Raw genomic sequence first — 21,748 nt, forward strand, 5'->3', positions numbered from 1 at the left:
TTGACTACTTAATTTGCATAGTTTTTAATCCTCTTTTGCAAGTCAACAAGCCACAGGACCCACACAATGGTCATTCAACAGATTACGTAAAAATCCAGTGTTCAATTACCCTATATCATTGTATTCTAAAGATAGACAATAAGTTGTAGGAACTGATATAAGAGGCAAACATTAGCTATTCAAAATAAAAATCAACGTTTTAAGACTAATATGACAACAGTGTATGGTTCTTAACCAACTGAAGAACAAACGCATACATTCAAAACTCAACATATAGATAACAGTCTATTCCCCCTGGCATACTGTTCACCCAGTCCCAGTTCTGGCACTGCACCAGGTTTTGACGCTGCCCCCAGTTCTGGTCCCTCACCTGCTCCTGACGCTGCCCCTGTACCTTGGCGAGGTCTGTCAGGATCCTCGTTTTGTCTGTCCCTCGGCGTCCTGCTGTTGCTTCTCTCTCCCCCATTTCCTGGCACGCTGCCAGTAGGCCTCCAGGGAATGCTTAGGACGTGCGCTTGCTTCTCTCTGGGGACAGCGTGCATTATTTGAAAATATCAATTAACCAATGGCAGCGCACTGATTACTATTTCTGGCCACTCCGCCATAGGGGGAGTGCCGGAGCAACGTGTATCTACTCTTGCTAAGTCCGATTGTTTCTTTCTGCCTGCGCCGTTATAGCATTCCGTTTGGCACTCTGCTTATACTGTTTGTTTCCGCAGAATATCAGTGACCTGTTATTCGGCTATCCTAGACAACATCTGCGATTAAAAATACAAATATCGAAGGTGGAATATATTTAGTTATCCCACCACTGCCACCAATTGGTCATGAACCGCAGAGATTTATGTATATCCCACTTACCAGTTCCGGTTTGGAACTTGCAGCTCTCCGGCGCCCCCCTTACCCCTCAGGTCAGTCAGGGAACTGCACCTAGGATAATTAGCTGCCAGACGGGCTGCCTGGATGTGTGCTGGCTATTAGGCACGCTGTAGCGAGGGAATTATAACTACTCCTAGCCGCAGCCAGGCAACACGTTTCTAAAACCCGCTCCGTCACTGCCAGCTTTGCCCAACAAGCCCAGAACACACTTCGCTGCCACCAGCTGAGATTTCTTAATTAATAACAGGTATGGAGCTAACTCAACTTAGTAGTGCAATTCACTTCAGAGGATGTGACAGTACGTTATAGAGCAAGGAGAAACAAAGCTAGTAATTTTATATATTTTACTCCAAAAAGGTAGGCAGTGTTTACAAAAGGTATAAAAAGATATTACAATATGAGAATAGAAATATGTACAGATGATTACAAAATAACAGGGATTAAAAGGAGAAAACAGTTACATTTGCTTAAGTCATTTCAGGCAGACCATGTGGTCAGGGGATGGGCGATGCATAGAGGCTCTGTGATGTATCAGGTTTTCAGGGCAAAGACCACTGCATTATGAGCTTACACTATATTATACCCCCTGGTCATGACATCACTGAAGGGGCTAAGTCATGACAGCCCTCCTCTTTTCTCAGAGGGTTGAACACTGGCTAAAACCTTATTAATTCTATAACTCAGGCGGAAAACCTGGCAGAACAACGGCAGACCCATCACCAATCCTGTTTTGGAATTAGCTTCTCTTAAATCTAAACATGGAGTGGTTATTCGACTCTGTTCAGGAGAAATCCATTTCTCGGATTCTGCTGGTGCCAGACCTTAGTAGAAGGCGCTGGCGTGTAGCTTGAACATTGCAGGTTCTAAATATGTAATTTTTATATCTCTGTCACTGAATGGGACCGAGTTATTCCATCTTTAATAATCCCCACACACACAAAGGAAAGCGCGTTTCAAAGGACTGGTTTCTGCTAATTAACACTTTTCTGAGGGAGGGGTTTTGTATTATACAGCAGGCAGAGGGAGAGAGAGCTTGCAGCCGTGACAGGGGGGGGAAGGTGGGGGGGGGGGTCAGAAACCCACAGCTTGTGTCTGCACAGCTATGGAACTTTTCTACAAGGGTACTTTGATTATGAGCATTTTCATAGTATCATTACAACATCTGTACCTAAACACTCAAGTGCCATCCCGTTCCGCCACTCGCCATCCGAACTCATGGACAACGCTCAAGTTGCTGTAGCTAGCTTCCTTCCATCTAGCGGGAACCTGACTGTCCTCGTCAGAGCCAGCTTCTCATATACCCGGTGTCCGCCGGTCAGCTCCACCATATCTGTAATATCCGTTGACCCGTTTGTCCTGCTGGGACAGCTGCCACTTGTCCAGGGTATATCTGGAGGTAGTACCAGGCATTCCACTCTGGTCCTGTTCGAGGGATCTTACTACAGATACCCGGGGCTCACTAGTTACGCCCCCTTCGGAGCCCCCCGGACCGAGGTCCCACTCAAGAAATAAAAAACGAATGTGAACTTCATCACCTGTGCCTCTGCTTCCATTCGTTACACTTCCAGAAAATAGACGTGTGGATAATGAAGGTAAAATGCTGTGTCGTCACACCAGAATTATACATTTTGTTAGGTTTGGCTGCTGTCACACACTGAGAGATGCTTTTTATTGCAAAAACTGCATCGCCATAATTTGAGAGATATAATTTTTCCATAGTTGTGCTGGCAGAGTCATGTGAGGGCTTGTTTTTTGCAGGCCGAGTTGACATTAAGGCTGAGTTTACACGTGGCGTTTTTTTCCGTGTTTCCGCGGCGGTTTTAACCGCGCGATTTCGCCGCGAAAAATAAGCATCCCATGCATTCCTATGGGATTCCGCAATGCTGTGCTAGTGCTGCGGTTTTTACCGCGGCGGAATCGCTTCGCGGTAAAAAACGCAGCATGCTCATTAATTTTGCGGTATCGCGGCGATCCCGCACCCATAGGAATGTATTGTTCCGCTTACTTCCCGCATGTGGCTGTGCACAACATGCGGAAAGTAAGCAGAACAATTGCGGATGGTACCCACGGTCCGGAGGAGAGGATACTGTCCTCCGGGCTTTGGGTACCATATCCCTGTAAAAAATAGAATTTAAAATAAAAAAATATTGTTATTCTCACCTTCCGGCGTCCCGCGCAGCCTTCCCGCCTCTGTGTTTGACGAGTGTGACCAACCTGTCAATCAGTTCTCCAAGCGATGCTACAGATCGCTTGGAAAACGCTAGCATTCTGCAAGCTAATTACGCTTGCAAAATGCTAGTTTTTCCACGGGAAAATCGTGGGAATTTAAAATGCGATTTTCCCGCGGAATGGAATTCCAGAATTCTCGCGGTAATTTCCGCAAGAGTTCCATTACGTGTGCACATAGCCTTACTGGTATAATTTTCGGACACATTACATTTTTTGATCACTTTCTATTTCGATTTTTGGGAGGCACAATGAAAAAAAGTTACTCCTATTTTTTTTTTTTTATGCTGTTCTGCAAGTAGTAAAACGGATAAGGCAGTTTTATTCTTCGGATCAGTACTATTACAGCGATACCTCATTTATATTTTTTTATGTTTTAGTGCTTTTACACAATTAAAACTATACTGCTCAAAAAAATAAAGGGAACCCTTAAACAACAAAAATTAACTCCAAGTCAGTCACACTTCTGTGAAATCAACACTGATCGTGATTCAATTTCTCCTGCTGTTGTGCAAATGGCATAAACAACAGTTAGATATGATAGGATGGTCACTAACATCCATGTGTCTGCTCAGTAAGAGTGTCCAGGGTTCCCTTTATTTTTTTTGAGCAGTGAATTTTATTCAAAAAATGAATCGCTTTATTATGAGAGCTATAGCTTTTTTATTTTTCTGCTGATCGACCCGTATGACGTTTTGTTTTTGATGTAGGTTGCTTTTTTTTCCACCGCATAGTTTTCCACTTTTTGTTCATCAACGTGATGATAAAACATACTTTTTTGCCTTGTTAATTTTGTTTGTTTTTACGTTGTTCACTGAAGGGGACAGTTTTATAGGTCTGGTCGTTCCAGAAGGGGCGATTTCAAATTTGTGTACTGTTTATTTTATTTTAAAACATAAATAAATGTATTTATTGGAATAATATTTTTTTCTTTTTTTGTTCTTTATTTTGCGATTTAAAAAAATATTTTTACAATTTAACTTTTTTTTTTTTTTAAACTCTTTTACATTGTTCCTGGATGGGACATCAACTGTATAATGACAGATCACTGATCGAGCTGATCACAGCGCCATATCTATATGATGGTTTGAGGTAACACAGCTGCTGCGGCGTCTCATATATACACAGCGCAAGTCGGGAATTAGTTAAACAATTCGATCTATGACTGGATGGATGAGCCAAGTTGTGCCCTTTCAAATACCTGTCTCTTCCTACACAGACAATAGCAAATGATCTGTACTAGAAGGAATATTTCCTATCTCCCTCTCTAAGATGAGAATCCAGGAGCTAATGTGTCAGGATTGACACCTTTGTGCTTACAATACTGGTATATCCAGTTTCACCCTTTTGTCAACTAAATGTAACTCTACTGCCTGATTGATTTCCCTTGTTATTTATTTCCTTCACACTCTACATGAGTTTTTTAGATGATGAAGATATGATTCCCAGGAATAACATTTCCCACATTCTGATCATAAAAAATGGTTTCTACCCTGTATGAGTTCTCTGATGTGCAACAAGCTTTGATCTCAAACTATAACTTTTCCCACATTCTGCACATGAATATGGCTTCTCCCCCGTGTGAATTTGCTGATGCATAAGCAAATGTGATTTCTGGTTGAAACATTTCCCACATTCTGGACATGAATACGGCTTCTCTCCTGTGTGAATTCGTTGATGTCTAAGAAGATCTGGTTTCTGGAAAAAACACTTCCCACATTCTGGACATGGATATGGCTTCTCTCCTGTGTGGATTCTTTGATGTTTAAGAAGATCTGATCTCTGCATAAAACATTTCCCACATTCTGGACATGGATATGGCTTCTCTCCTGTGTGGATTCTTTGATGTTTAAGAAGATCTGATCTCTGCATAAAACACTTCCCACATTCTGGACATGGATATGGCTTCTCTCCTGTGTGAATTTGCTGATGCCTAAGGAAATGTGCTTTCTGTTTGAAACGTTTCCCACATTCTGGACATGAATACGGCTTCTCTCCTGTGTGAATTCGTTGATGTTTAAGAAGATCTGGTTTCTGGAAAAAACATTTCGAACATTCTGGACATGAATATGGCATCTCCCCTGTGTGACTTCTGTAATGTGTAACCAAATTTGACTTACGGTTAAAACATTTCCCACATTGTGAACATGAAAATGGCTTTTCTCCTGTGTGAATTCTCTCATGTCTAAGCAATAGAGATTTACGTTTAAAATATTTCCCACATTCTGAACAGGAAAATGGTTTCTTCTCTGTGGGAATTAGTTGATGCTCAACATCGCTTTTGCGGCTTTCATTTTGCTTAACAGTCTGTGATGAATCCAAATAGGTGACTGATTGAAAAGGCTCCGATGAATGATTTTTGCTCTGAAGGGCTGGAGGTATAGCTGGAATAATGGCATGCTTTTCATAGGTATCTGGTTTGACACCACAGTCACCTGCCAAGAATAAAACGGATTTTATTATTTTTCTTTATCAATGCCTTATATTTTATATAATTTCTATATACATAATTCTATACAACTCAAAGTATAATGAAACTATGACCTAAGACAGTGGTGAGCCACCTGTTCACAAATCGCATGGTACTGAACCTCTAAAGTATAATCGACAAACATAATACACAAACACAGAAAAGTTTGAAGCAATAAAGGGAGGACTAAAAATAAGCTTTATTATTACATTACTATCTATAGCAACAGATAAAATTATACACTATAAAAACATGTAAGAGTCTTAAAGGGGTATTCCCATCTCTGATCAACTATCCCAATATGTAGTGGGTGTAACAATATTAGGAAACATGTACTATAGTTCTTCTGACTCGCTATGTTGCTCACCCTATGTGCAGAGCGTTGCATTAGCTTAGATATCCATGGTTACTACCACTCATATAGTGACTGTCAGTTGCTAGTGGTCATAACCATGGATACCTAAGCTACTGCAATGCCCTGGACATGGGGTAAGTGAAATAGAGAATCAGGAAAACTATACGACATTTCTAATTTCAAAAATGAAAAAAACAGCAATATCCCTCACCTGTCCAAAGTTGAAAGAATCCAAAGTGTCCCACGCTGTAATCCATCTGTGCGACATTTGCTTAGGCCTGTTTCACACTTCCGTTTTTTCAAATCCGTCAAAATCCGTTGTTTTCCGTAAAAAAACGGATCCGCCATTTTTTGCAGGATCCGTTTTTTTTTGTCCCATAGACTTCCATTACGGTTACCGCGGATCCGTCAAAAAAACGGATCCGTTTTTAAAAAAACGGATCCGTTTGCATCAGTTTCCGTCAAAAAAACGGAAACGGATCCGTTTGGCGGACACAAAAACGGAAGTGTGAAACAGGCCTTATCAGCATAACCGGCAACCACTCACGTTGAAAAGCGGGGTAGAATGACTCATTGCAACCCTTTTTCAAGGTGAAGTGCGATGATCTCACTGAGGTCAGCACCGTTCATGGGCCCGCTCTCGTTGCAGGGACTCATTTTCCCCTGCTCTTCAGCAAGAGCAGTTGCCTTATAACCCTCCAAACTAAATCACCCCCAAAAACACTACAAATATTGGCTGGTGACTAGCTCATCCAACCTTGGTCCAACCATCTTGAGGAATTGGGGGTGGATAATCATCATAAATTATCCCCTGTACTTTGGGTCATTCCCACCACATTGTAGACTGTAAGCTCTTACGGGCAGGGTCGTCAATATCTTTGCATATATTATTGTATTAGCGTTAACTTTGTTATGACTGTTGTATATGAACTGTTAAATTGTAAAGCATGGCGGAATCTGTTGGCGCTATATAAAGAATATTATTATTAGCAAATGTCACACAGATGGATTACGGCGTTGATAACTCGATTCTTTCAACTTTGGACAGGTGTGAGTTATTGTTGTCTTGTTTTTGTTTGCTTACAGGGGACAATGGCTTCTGGGGATTAGTTATTAAGAGCTTGTACACGTAACAGTGAAAAAAAGTTCTGATTTCGGTCCAGAACAGTAGGACTAAGGTCATGAACATGCCATGCAATTTTCATGTAAGTACAATCCTATTTTTCACACCTAGCATCTGACTAACATCCAAATGCAAGTAATTTTTAAAATTGTATTGCAATGGAATAGCATGAACTTTGACAGAAAATTACTCTGTCAATTACACATATTTTCCAAGGAAACATACTTCAATACACACACATATGAAAACCTCAAAAAGAGGAAAAAAATCCTCCAAAAAAATTCAGATACAAACCAGACAGGCCTAAATGCATCTGCACTAATACAGGGTGCAACGGAACCAAGTAAAATGGCAGCTGCACAGGTGCATAAATACCAAATGAAACAGCCAGCCTACAATCAGGGATTGGCCGTGTGGTACACCAGTGCAGAAGAAATAATCCGCATGTGGCAGTGTTCACACAGGGAATGCAGGGCTTCTGGTTCACAACCTTTTAGTAACACCATATAGGGGGGCTACCCAGTGCCAACTAGAATGCATCCCGTGAGAACAGAGGCCACAAGTTTGCAGAACCATTTGGGCCCAACTGCACCCTGAAAGAAAAAAAAAAGTGCACAAAAAACATATCAATATATGTAAGGTATTGGTTGATATTAAGGCCTTAATACGTGTCATGATCCAGCTTGGATCTGGCAGTTTAAATGGATAAGTGAACTTTTTTTCCTTTGGCTAGGTGCCAAAGTGATGTGATTGCCCCCGGTGGCCATTAGAATTATTACACGTGGTGTCGTTCATTCTAAGTTGCCCCGGTGGTGGTGAGCGGTAGTGCACTTTAGTTTCTTTGGTTTAATGTGCACTTAATTACAAATCAGGTGTTAGGCTCTATAAAAGGGAGCCAGGTGTGTTCAATCACTGTTGGTGATATTGTGTGTTAGTCATTCACAAGGAAGCCTGGGTGAAGGAAGGAGCTGAACATGAGTCCTGCGCAGCCCAGCCAGAAGGGACAAGTGGCAACTAGGTGGTCTGCAAGAAGGGCTGGCATGGCGTGGAGTCACAGTTTATGGTGTCGGCAGGAAGTGCTTGCATGGCTTGGTGGAGTGACGACTATGGAGAGAGTTGCACTCAGCATGCGGGACTTGGTTGCTGAGAGCTGGACTCAAGCATGCTTGACTTTTTGAGCAGGAGCTGAACTCATCTTTGGGACTCTTACTGGACAGCTGCAACTGGTGGTGGACTCTGCTCCAAGGCTGCACTATGGTGAAGGATCCAGTTATGGTGATGGATCCGGGTGGTGAAGATGCACACAGGTGGTGTGCTCTGTTGCTAGGAGCGTACGCAACAGAGCAAAGCTGAGTGGTGTTTCCCCTGTATTGTCATTTTCCCTCGTGTGTTTAGGGCAGTGGTGGGATTAGTTTCCGCACCGACCAATTCCCTAGTGAGGGTTTAGGTTCAGGGCGAGCTAGGGTTTTTAGGTTCCTGTGCGTCGCCCGGTGCGGAACCGGCATAGGGAACGTTAGGAGTGCAGGGACACTGGCTCAGGGGAGTTCAGGAGGTCTCCACTTCCCTATTACCTATTGCAGGGCCCACTATTGTTAATGTTACCCATGTTACCCCTTTATTATTTAAATTCGCCTTATTGGAGGCTCGGTTTCCAGACTACTGTATGTATAACGTGTAATATCTAAATTAGCCAGTTGGAGGAGGCGTATCCAGCTGCACGTTTTATTTTTTAAATTCGCCTCACTGTATGCGCTGTATCCAGGGTCACGGGTGTCTTATGGGTTTGCCTTGCGGTACTCACGGCGTCCAGACACACGTGACCGTGACAATATGGAAGTTGGCAAACTGCGTCAAAGTTCCATACACTTGCCAGTCCTACTCTAACATGAAAACCTCAAAAAGAGGAAAAAATCCTCCAAAAAATTCAGATACAAACCAGACAGGCCTAAATGCATCTGCACTAATACAGGGTGCAGCGGACCCAAGTAAAATGGCAGCTGCACAGGTGCATAAATACCAAATGAAACAGCCAGCCTACAATCAGGGATTGGCCGTGTGGTACACCAGTGCAGAAGAAATAATCCACATGCGGATTATTTCTTCTGCACTGGTGTACCACACGGCCAAACCCTGATTGTAGGCTGGCTGTTTCATTTGGTATTTATGTACCTGTGCAGCTGCCATTTTACTTGGGTCCGCTGCACCCTGTATTAGTGCAGATGCATTTAGGCCTGTCAAATACACACACATATAATGATGAAAAGCCAGCAATTCATCTTCTATGTACAGTAGAATCACTGACGCGACAGAATAGAACAAATAGAATAGATAGATTACCAACAGTATATATACATAGAATAGATAAAAAGAGATCAGTCACACATAATTAGTACAGTGTGTGCAGCTTACTGTACATGTATTTAAATGATTATTTATATGAAAAAAAAAAATTGCATGGGCTTAATTATCATAACCAGCAGAGGTAAAGCAGATGGCTGTGGGCTGAGGTTTATAGCCTGGGAAGGGGGTAATACCCATGGAGCTTTCCAGACTATTAATATCAGCTCTCAGTTGTATACTTAGCCTTTATTGGTTATTATAATGGGAGACCCACCCAAAAAAATGACTTTGGGTCGCCTTATAATTAATAACCAGCAAAGGTTAGGCAGACAGCTGAGGGCTGATATTAATAGCCTGGGAAGGCGCCATGTATATTGGCCTCATTCTAGACTAAAAACAGCTCTCAGCCACCCCAGAAAAGTCTCATCCATAGGATGCGCCAAATCTGGCACTTAATCTCGCTCTTCTCACTTGCCCTGATGCGATGGCAAGTGGGCTGATGGTTGGGGGTGTAAGGTAGCGCTGTCATTCAAGTAGGGGATACTCGCTTAGCAGCCACAAAACCAGATCCGGCACAGATTTTCCATAAAACAATCATAGTCCATGCGGTTTATTAGGCATCATAAACCAACAGCAGTAACAAACTTCATAATATCAGCATAGCGTCCATGACAGAGTTCAGATCTGTAATCCCTGTGGTCACACAGGTCATGCATACACAGGCTCTTCAGCCTCAGTTATCTCACCCGTCAGGGTTCACTCATGGTTCCTTCTCCATGTCGCAGACGTCCATTCCCTCCAAGGAATTACCAGGCACGTGCAGCCATTACACAGCGTTCACTTGCTGTCAGAAGGCAGCCCCATCTCTCTCAGATGGGACCTTCCAAAATGGACCAACCAGGTCCCTGCATTCACCTCATGTGACCTACCCTGGCCACCTTATATGGTCCGTAGCTACGCCCACCGGGTCACATGGCTATGACCTCATCGCAGGTCCTTTAACCACTCATACACACACTTTACAATAGCGCTCTTAAACACACCCCTGGGTGGGTTTGTAAGTAACTGGGCCTGCCCATCTCCCCAGTTGCCTGGAGACTTCTCCCTGACACATTGAGACAGCACCTCAGCAGTATCACTGCTGATGAACACACACATAAGTCTCCATCTCAAGGCCACCTACCTTGAGATACACAACGGTCATTTAGGATTCTGCCATTCATCCTCTCTCCTAGGACATCCATACACCGCCCCGTAGCAGACACAGTGGTCAATACACCACATACCTCCCCCTCTGTTCAAACTTGTGGGGTTGAATACACAACATTACACCAGGATCTCAAGACCAGGCACTCATTACACCTTGCCCCACAGGTCGAGAGAACCGTCTCCGTCCGTCATACGACCTCATCTCTACGTTAGGCCTCCCCCGCCCCCAGCGGTCAGAATACCGGTCGTTGTCTTTGACCCTCCAGTCGCGGTCTGTCTGCATCATCAGACACTGTTTTGTCATCACATGCCTCTCCTTGTCTGTTCCATTCTCCGACCAGCTTCCCCCGGTTGGTATGGTCATAAGTCTTAGTTAAGCTTACTATCTGGCCTGAGTCTGACTCATTCAGCGTCTCACAGGAACTACGATCTCTCAGCTTCGTCCTGCCAGTCGAACTACCACTTGCTGACATTCTTCGGCCATTTGCCATGTCACTTACTGGAGGAACCCTTCGGGTCCTTACATCTTGGGTCGAAGGTGGCCGCCACTTGGTGTTCCATACCTCTTTATTGATTCGCCGATGGTCCTGCCTCAACTGCTCAGTCTCTTGCAGGTACCCCACTCGATACTCCAAGAGCATCCGAAAGTCTCTCAGGCTTTCCACGGAGCCAACCACCATGATGGGAATCCTACCCTCTCCACTGGATACCTGGTCATCATCAGGAGGGATCCTGTTATGAATGAGTCACCGAAGGAGGAAAAAACAAAAATACAAGCTAAGTCCAGAAAACCGGAGAGGTTGGTAGCTATCGGATTGCAGACCCCTGATCCTATTCACCACAACTAACAGTAGCCGTGGGGGGTTCCTACGGTGCCCTAGACCCCTCGTTCACAGCCGGAGAACTAAATAAGCCTAAAGAAAGGGGAAATCTAAACTGCCCTAGAGCAGACCCCAAGCAATAGACAGCCCCCAACATGTATTGTCGGTGAAAAGCAGATGAAAACACAAACACAGACAGAAAGACAGGTTGAGCAAACGATGGGACCCAACTAACTAAATAGGAAAGGACAGAAAAGATGCTGGCTGCAATCCGCAAAAAACCCTACCAAAAATGTCCCAACCGTCTGATAGGGAAAAAGGCCCTGAAGCCGCTAGACTTCAAAATCACTATATCAGCACTCAGGTATATTCTGAAAACAGAGCAAAGAGATAAACTGATCAGAGACAAAAATGGAGCTCAGCCCGTCCCAACAAAGGCAGGCTGAACACAAAACATGAAGCAAACAGACAAAATCTCATGGAAAAATAAGAGAGCAAAAACTTAGATTTCAGTAGACAGGACTAACTGGTTGCAAGAACTCAGAGCAGAAAGGATCACCAGCACCCCTGTAGGGCGTCGGCTGACTTATAGCCACTCAGTGATTCCGGGTGTCCAATCAGGCGCCACCTGTTCAGATGACAGGTTCTTCTCAACCCAATCAATTTCACTACCTCTCTTCACCAGCAGAGGGAGTTCATCAGACATCAACGGTGAAGGGGAAAATGAACTCACAACAGGATCCTCACCCTCACCACACCGGAAATATTCACAAGGTCTTGCATTACCTTCCCGAGTCTTCCAATCAGACCTTTGGGTACTGGAATCACATCTTTCTGCAAACCCAGCCGATCCATAGCCTCCCTTGCTAACTCTAGGCGTCGAGCAGATTTCATATTACTCCGCCTAACCAGCTCTTTGGCGTGAAGACATTGCAGATGCATTTCTTTCAGGACAGCTACTCGGTTTGATGGATCTTCTCTGGCTGATATTATCACCAACTGCCGAGTCTCAGGTGCCCAGTGCAACTTACACACTTTGATCGCCTCTTTGAAAGCCTCATGCACACCTTCCTCAGCACAGGCTTCTTGCATGTCTTCTGGTACAGCAATCACAGACTTGAAGGTCATGGTCTTGCTCTCTTCCTGGACTGGAGGCTCTGGCTTTATCACGGACACTTCCCTCACTACAGTTGACCCAACTGGGTGACTGTCTTCTTCAGTTCTTAGCTCACAAACTTCCTGAGACTTTACCTCCTCACGACCCTTTGCCAAGATGGACACTGGCAGTTCCGTCTCGTTATCACTCGTGCTCGGCTGCTGTAAGTCTTCATCCAAGCTCTTCTCCCACAGAATACCTTTTACTACTCCTCTGAGTTCGTCCATCTCTTCCCTAAGCATCTAGTTCACGTTTTGCCACGTTGACAGGTGACCTCTGATCTCAGAGACTTCCTTCTCTAGCCCTTCTATTCTGTGCTCTCTTTCTCTCTCAGAGCCACAGTCACCCCCAGAGTCTGAGTCACCCCGGCCTGTCGAGTAATCCTTCGAGTTACCCACTAACCGTGTGAATACTTCAGCAGTGTTATCAATCAGGTCACCGTCAGTCCTGTCACGAAACGTCAGATCCGATCGTTGGGCAGACGTACCCCTTTACACCCTCTAAAGCAACTGGAGTAGTTAGCAACTGCCTTAGCCACTCTGGCTGGGGTAAGGTACCACCTGGTCATCACCTTATAATTGGTTTCCAGCATTGGGGCATCTAATATTCCTCCAGTAGAGGAGGACCAAACTTGGGACCACTCTGAATCAGAAAAAGTGGACTCCCAGTGAGAAATGTAGTTTAAACAGAGCCTATGTGAGGAGGAGTTGATATGCGAGTAGAGAAGTGATATAATCCCCGATGCGTGTGGATTTTGATGGCATCTTTGTTCAAAGGGAGCAAAGGTATAAGGAGGAGTAAAGTTTTTTTCATTAATGATGAAGTGACCAAGTTTTCAAGTTGCAAATAACGAAACACCTCTCCGGGAGAAGGTGAATTATATTTTTCTCCCAGGACTGAGAATGGGATTATCCTTTTAACGTTAAAGAGATGGTGGACTCCAGTTATCCCTGCAATGACCCATAAATGGAAGTTCCTAAGGGACTCCATACCTGGGGAAAACTGAAGATTACCCCAAAGGGGGGCGAGGGGCAAGAATGGCGAGATTAGCTGTGAGGAATATTTCAGTGAGTCCCAAATCTTAAGAGAGTGTGTTATAATAGGATTCGAGACTTGCCTATGTTGAGCTGGGAGGATCCATAATAATGCATCGAGGGTACCCGTGTGACATTCAGGAGCCACTAGAGAAAGCCACAGGGGAGGTTCTGAATAGGCATGGTATAAGGCTACCTAATTGAGCGCTTGATAACATTTAGAAAGATTGGGAACTCCCAGGCCTCCTTTGAAACAATGACGATAGAGGGTAGCTCTATTAACCCTGGGAAGGCCAACCCTCCAGACAAAAGTGTTAACTAATTATTGGGCTATTTTGAGGTAGTGCAAAGGAACAGGAACTGGCAAAACTCGAAATAAGTTGAGTAATTTCATAAGTATAGTCATTTTAAGTGCACGCGAGCCAGGAGAGATGTAACTTCTCCCATGACTGGACTAGCAAGCGAAGTTTGTGGAGCATTTGAGGATAATTGGCTGCAAAATGGGAGTCTAGATTGGCTGTCAATTACACTTGCAAGTAATCCAGGTGGTTAGTAGCCCATTGAAATGGAAAGTCATATTGGAGCTGTGAAACAATAGTAGTAGGAAGGGATATGGGATATAGGGATTCATGGTGTACTAAGGGATTGAAGTAGGGCTTGCAAAGATGTGTGTGGTGTTGATGAGAAGTAGTATATCATCTGCAAACATAAAAAGTTTGTGGGAAACTGAATTTGTTACCCGGTTTAAAATAGATTATTACCGGATCCTACTTCTCAATCCTTTCCTGATCTGCCTACATATTTCTTGTTGACCTCAAAATGGTTTGGCTTCTCACTTGACTGTCCTTCCAGGACCAGTACAGCCGGTAGAAATTCAACATATACACACTTGGTCAAAATTGTTAGCACCCCTCGTTTAATGAAAGAAAAACCCACAATGGTCACAGAAAACTTGAATCTAACAAAAGTAAATCTATGAAAATGAACAAATGAGAGTCAGACATTGCTTTTCAACCATGCTTCCACAGAATTTAAAAAAAATAAATAAAACTCATCAAATAGTCCTGGACAGAAATGATGGTCCCTTAACTTAATCTTTTGTTGCACAACCTTTGAGGCAATCACTGCAATCAAACGATTCCTGTAACTGCCAATGAACATTCTGCACCTCTTGAAAGGTATTTTGGCCCACTTCTCAGAAACAAACTGCTCCAGTTGTCTCGTGTTTGAAGGTTGCTTTTTCAGATGGCATATTTCAGCTCTTTCTAAAGATGCTCAATAGGAATTAGGTCAGGTCTCATATGAGGCCACTTCAGAATAATCCAAAGTATTCCTCTTAGCCATTCTTGGGGTTTTTTAGCTGTGTGTTTTGGGTCAATATCCTGTTGCAAGATCCATGACCAGCGACTGAGACCAAGCTTTCTGACCCTGGGCAACACATTTCTCTTTTGAATCTCTTGATAGTCTTGAGATTTCATTGTACCCTGCACAGATTGAAGACACCCTGTGCTAGATGCAGCAAAACAGCCCCAGAACATAACAGAGCCTCCTCCATGTTTCACATTGGGGATAGTGTTGTTTTCTTGATATGCTTCATTTTTCTGTCTGTGAACATAGAGCTGATGTGCCTTGCCAAAAAGTTCCATATTTGTCTCATCTGTCCATAGGACATTCTCCCAGAAGCTTTGTGGCTTGTCAACATGTAGTTTGGCAAATTCCAGTCTGGCTTTTTTATTATTTTTTTTGAACAATGGTGTCCTCCTTGTTCATCTCCCATGAAGTCTACTTTGGTTCATACAACGGCGGATGGTGCGATCTGACACTGATGTCCCTTGAGATTGAAGTTCACCTATACTCTTTAGTAGTTTTTCTGGGCTCATTTTTTACCATTCATATTATGCATCTCTTTGATTTGTCATCAATTTTCCTCCTGCAGCCACGTCCAGGGAGGTTGGCTACAGTGTCATGGATCTTAAATTTCTGAATAATATGTGCAACTGTAATCACAGGAACATCAAGCTGTTTGGAAATGGTCTTATATTATAACCTTTACCATGTTTGTCTATAATTTTCTTTTTTTTTTTGATCAGGTAAATTTTTATTGAACATTCTCAAAATCTAGAAGACACATCAAACACAGGATAATTCCTGAACAGCATATTACATAAACAATCTAGAAACCCATAGAGTTCCCCATAGTCCCACCCCCCACCCAACAAAAGCCTCTCTCTCTCCCCTAGTGTATTTAGCCTCCTCACGGCCACAATTCTCCATTGCAGATGATCAAATTTCTAAACGGTCCTTAACGCCTGTAATGTCAGTTCCAAATCCCGGGCTGTTAGCATATCCTCAAGAGCCACCTCTGCAGTAGCATTCACCAAAGTGTAATGTTGATCTAAGGATCTTATTACATCCTCCTAAGCACTCTCAACCATGTTAAAGAAGAAGGTGCCAACTCAGGAGTATCCAACCAGGGCGCCCACATATCTTCCCACTTCTTAATTGTCCGTCACTTTTGATATACATACTTTTCCATAACAATAGTATTATTGACTGCATTAGTGACCTCCATGATTGTAGGTACAGAGGATCCCCTCCAATGAGCCACCACCCTCTTGCGAGCTTGATATAGTATACGTGAAATTGCCAACTGGTGCCCCTCCGAAAGTGGCAAGTTCGCCACCTGACCCAAAAGGGCCATTTTAGGGTCCAAAACCATAGGACATTGATAAACATTAATAAGTAAATCAACCACATCTCCCCAAAATCAACATAGCCAGGGACAGATCCAGGTTAGGTGAATCAAGTCTGCATTAGGCATACCACATTTCCAAAAATCAGCCTCTCTAGCATAACCCTATCTTAACAAGCGTACAGCGGTTCGATATACCAGGTGAAGCAAAAAAGATGTGAAACTCTCTGCGCCTCACTAACCGACACTTTCATGACTTCTTGCAATATATCTTCCTAATCATCGTCTGTGAAGTCTCCCACATTAGCCTGCCATTTAGACTTCAAAGCTTCCAGATTTGCCACTCTTTTCGGACATCTCTGCATATATCATGGATACATTACCTCTTGATCCCCCTCTCATCACTATTCTATCCAACAAAGGGGTTCTATCACATTTATTAAGCGGGGTGAAGTGATGTTGTGTTTCACAGGCATGCCTTAGCTGCAAACATTGAAAAAAATCTTGCATTAGGAATGGAAAAGGTTTGAGATCTTCAAAAGATCGAAGTTCCCCGTCCGAATAAAGTTGCAATATTAAGTTAAGGCCTTTCCTCTCCCACAGCTCAAAGCCCTCTAATTTATTGAGCACTGCACAAGTCGAGTTTCTCCAGATTAGGGCATGTCTCGTAACCCCATGTATACCAAGTAGTTTCTTGGCCGTATTCCACACCAGTTCATTGTCGGAATATTGAGAGCCAGGCCCTGACGAAACCGCCCCGAATCCAACGACTGTATCAGCATGTCATTTCCTACTACACATGCTAGCATATTCCCCGAGGAACTTCGTAGAGTTGAGTCCTCTTCCCCATCCTCTGAAATGCTGCAATTGTGCCAAGAGATAGTAAAGAAATGGATTATGAACTGCTAAACCCCCCTTCTCTTTATATCTACGTAGTACTTCCAACCGAATTCTAGGACCACTCCTGTCCAAATAAGCTCTGAATACTCTATTTAATTGGTAAAAAATTTGGCTAGGAATCCAGACGGGCACATTATGAAGAATATACAAAGCTTGTAGCAGGAGGACCATTTTCGTTAGGTTTACTCTGCCCACCATGCTCAATGGTAACCTGCACCAGTCCTTTACTTTTTGATGAAATTTAGCAAACAATGGGGTAAGATTTAGGCGTTCAAAATCTTGTACATTATGCCGGATATGAATTCCCAAGTATTTAAATTCTGTGACTACATTTAAGCGTCTAGTTAGTCCCGAGGGATTCTCGGGGCCCATCCCACCGGCATGATCGAGGACTTCTCCCAGTTAATAAATAGGCCAGAAATCCTTGCAAAGGAGTTGAAGACCTCCATTGCTACTTTCAGGGATGACGGCCAGTTTCCAAGGAATAGGAGCATGTCATCAGCTTATAACGCTATCTTTTCATGCAGAGTCACATATTCAAATCCCGTAATTTCAGGTGCCACACGAATTACCACCACCAAGGGCTCGAAAGCTAGAGCAAATAATAAGGGAGATAGGGGGCATCTCTGTCTAGTGCCTCTATATATGTTAAATTTATCCGAGATCTCCCCATTAACTCTGATCCTGGCCTCCGGTCTCGAGTATAATAGATGTACTCAGGCAAAATTTCCACGAAAACCCATCTTAGCTAATATAGCCCACAGATATGACCATTCGACACTGTCAAATGCCTTGGCAGCGTCCAAGGACGCAACAGCTCTAGGTTCCTTTCCGTTTGATGGCATCTGTAGATTTAAATATAACCAACGAATATTAATCGCAGTCGTTTTTCTGGCATAAAGCCAGTTTGGTCTGGATGAATAAGGCTGGTTATTACTTTAGGTAGCCGTATCGCCAGGATTTTTCCTAGAATCTTAACATCGAAATTTAAAATAGAGATAGGTCGGTACGACTCTGAAAGACAAGGATCTTTATCACCCTTGGGTATCACTACTATGATTGCTTCATTCAAGGACCGGGGCAGGTGACCATCCTCCCCAGCTGCTTCGAATACCTTCAGCACCTGTGGAAGTATTATATCCGAGTACTGTTTATATACCTCCATAGGTAGCCCATCAGTTCCCGATGCCTTGTTTCCTGCCATAAAGTCTAGAGCCTCCACCATACTAATTGGAGCCTCCAACATGGCAGCATCCAATTCCGACAAGGTAGGTAATCTAGCACTCCCCAGAAAATTGTTAAGTATATCAGAAAAACCCACCCGAGAATCATACAGTGTCCCAAAGAACTCTCTAAAAGCTGTTAAAATTCCCACAGAAGACCTCACCAGTTCCCCATTTTTATTTTTTATCTCGGTCACCATCGTGGAGCCAGATTGGGTCCTGAGCAAGGTAGCCAGCAAATGTCCTGTTCCCTCTCCTTCCCCATAGTAAGCCTGACGCTGAAAATAACGCTTATTTGTAGCCTTTGAAAGCCCGTATTGAGCTAATTGTTTTTCCGAATCCTTTAATGCACTAAAATGTGCATCTGATGGAGTTTCCAAATATTGCATTTCCGCAGAGAGAACCTCTTTCTGCAAGAGATCAACATATGCTCTAGACTTAGGGTACCGTTACATTTAGCAATGCACCAGCGATCCAGACAACGATACGACCCGGTCAGGATCACTGGTGCATCGCTAAATGGTCGCTAGTGAGCCGCCAAACAGGCAGATCTCACCAGCGGTCGGCGGTCGTTACCTGTCAGACGCGGCGATGAAGACGTCCTCCCGCCCGCGTCCACGCATCGCTCGTCGGCGCCAGCAGGACGTTCTCGCGCGATCAGCGATAGCCAGCGGGGGAGTCGGTCGGAGGTAAGTATCACACATAGCGATATTGCTAGCAATATCGCTGCTGCGTCACAAAATCGGTGACGCTTAAGCGATAATCGCTAGCGATCTCGCTTAGTGTGACAGGGCCTTTAGTCTTAACTCTGCTCACTTCCGTGATCAACAGACCCCTTAGATAGGCTTTAGACGTGTCCTATACTATTTCTCTTGGGGCTGTGCGTTCATTAACAGCAAAAAACTCTAAGTAGATCAGGAATCCTGGCATCCGCCAGAATGATAGGTATCCAGAATGCATTAAACGACCATGGTGTACGTTCCCCTCTCCCAGTCAAAGGTCGCCAAAACAGGGAGAGTGGTCTGACAGAGCTCTGGGCAAGTATTCTACTCCCCTGGTCAGCCGGACTGCCTGTGGTTACCCAGTACCATATCAATCCTAGACAGAGAGCCATGGGAAAGGGACAGGGAAGAGTATAATCTCTTTTGTGGATTGTCTCGCCACCATACAGTCATATGTTAAAGTTTGGGCACCCCTATTAATGTTAACCTTTTTTCTTTATAACAATTTTGGTTTTTGCAACAGGTATTTCAGTTTCATATATCTAATAACTGATGGATATTTCTGGATTCAAATGAGGTTTATTGTAACAGAAAATGTGCAATCTGCATTTAAACAAAATTTTACCGGTGCAAAAGTATGGGAACCCTTATCATTTTCTTGATTTGAACACTCCCAACTACTTTTTACTGACTTCCTGAAGCACTAAATTGGTTTTGTAACCTCATTGAGCTTTGAACTTCATAGCCAGGTGTATCAAATCATGAGAAAAGGTATTTAAGGTGGCCACTTGCAAGTAGTTCTCCTATTTGATTCTCCTATGAAGAGTGGCATCATGGGCTCCTCAAAACAACTCTCAAATGATCTGAAAACAAAAATTATTCAACATAGCTTTTCAGGGGATGGATACAAAAAGTTGTCTCAGAGATTTAACCTGTCAGTTTCCACTGTGAGGAACATAGTAAGGAAATGGAAGAACACAGGTACAGTTCTTGTTAAGCCCAGAAGTGGCAGGCCAAGAAAAATATCAGAAAGGCAGAGAAGAAGAATGGTGAGAACAGTCAAGGACAATCCACAGACCACCTCCAAAGACCTGCAGCATCATCTTGCTGCAGATGGTGTCACTGTGCATCGGTCAACAATACAGCGCACTTTGCACAAGGAGAAGCTGTATGGGAGAGTTATGCGAAAGAAGCCGTTTTTGCAAGCACGGCACAAACAGAGTCGCCTGAGGTATGCAAAAGCACATTTGGACAAGCCAGTTACATTTTGGAAGAAGGTCCTGTGGACTGATGAAACAAAGATTGAGTTGTTTGGTCATACAAAAAGGCGTTATGCATGGAGGCTAAAAAACACAGCATTCCAAGAAAAACACTTGCTACCCACAGTAAAATTTGGTGGAGGTTCCATCATGCTTTGGGGCTGTGTGGCCAATGCTGACACCGGGAATCTTGTTAAAGTTGAGGGTCGCATGGATTCAACTCAGTATCAGCAGATTCTTGACAATAATGTGCAAGAATCAGTGACGAAGTTGACGTTACGCAGGGGATGGATATTTCAGCAAGACAATGATCCAAAACACCGCTCCAAATCTACTCAGGCATTCATGCAGAGGAACAATTACAATGTTCTGGAATGGCCATCCCAGTCCCCAGACCTGAATATCATTGAACATCTGTAGGATGATTTGAAGCGGGCTGTCCATGCTCGGCAACCATCAAACTTAACTGAACTGGAATTGTTTTGTAAACAAGAATGGTCACAAATACCTTCATCGAGGAACTCATTAATAGCTACAGGAAGCGACTAGAGGCTGTTATTTTTGCAAAAGGAGGATCTACGAAATATTAATGTCACTTTTATGTTGATGTGCCCATACTTTTGCACCGGTCAAATTTTGTTTAAATGCAGATTGCACATTTTCTGTTAGTACAATAAACCTCATTTGAATCCAGAAATATAACTGAGTCCATCAGTTATTAAATATATGAGACTGAAATAGCTGTTGCAAAAACCAAAATTGTTATAAAGAAAAAAGGTTAACATTAATAGGGGTGCCCAAATTTTATCATATGACTGTATATCCGTCAGCACCACTTCAGCTAGCAGTCTCCCAAAGGGTGTCCGACCCCCCCAGTGTTCACCCCAACCCCTGTGATTTATCTAATGAATTATGTTAAAGTCTCCCAGTATCACCATCGGGACCCCTGGATGTCTCTCTACACAGCAGAGACTCTCCTGCAGCACTATTCCAGAATACAGAGGAGGGACGTAGAGAGCCACAATCAAGCATTCAATCTCATTCAGCCTGCCTCTCAAGCATATAAACAGACCACATCAATTTTAGAATCAGATTCCAGAAATGTGGTATTCTTCCGGAACAGCACACTCACACCTCTAGAATAAGTGGAGAAAGTAGAATGAAAGCATTGCCCAACCCATCGGGGACGTATAGAGAGAAGTCTATCTTTGGTTATGCGTGTTTCCTGCAGGCATATCACTTCAGTCTGGGAAGTCTTTACATAATCAAGTATTGCTTTACGTTTAGTTGATTCATTCAGGCCACGGCCGTTCCACATCAGTATTTTAAGAGTTCGGGC

The 21,748-nt window shown here is 43.5% G+C and overlaps 1 protein-coding gene across 1 annotated transcript in view; it reads right to left on the reverse strand.

Moving 5' to 3' along the window:
- Positions 1–1,209: 1,209 nt before the first annotated feature.
- Positions 1,210–21,748, reverse strand: part of LOC141094307 (uncharacterized) — a 35,946-nt gene continuing 15,407 nt past the window's right edge. Inside the window, exon 7 of the mRNA XM_073580143.1 lies at positions 1,210–5,540. Coding sequence (XP_073436244.1) covers positions 4,594–5,540 — 947 coding nt within the window. The 3' untranslated portion in view covers positions 1,210–4,593. The remainder of the gene's footprint in view (positions 5,541–21,748) is intronic.

Source organism: Dendrobates tinctorius, unplaced genomic scaffold (assembly GCF_039654945.1).
Source record: "Dendrobates tinctorius isolate UK_male_01 unplaced genomic scaffold, ASM3965494v1 ptg000063l, whole genome shotgun sequence".
In the NCBI taxonomy this organism is placed as follows: Eukaryota; Metazoa; Chordata; class Amphibia; order Anura; family Dendrobatidae; genus Dendrobates; species Dendrobates tinctorius.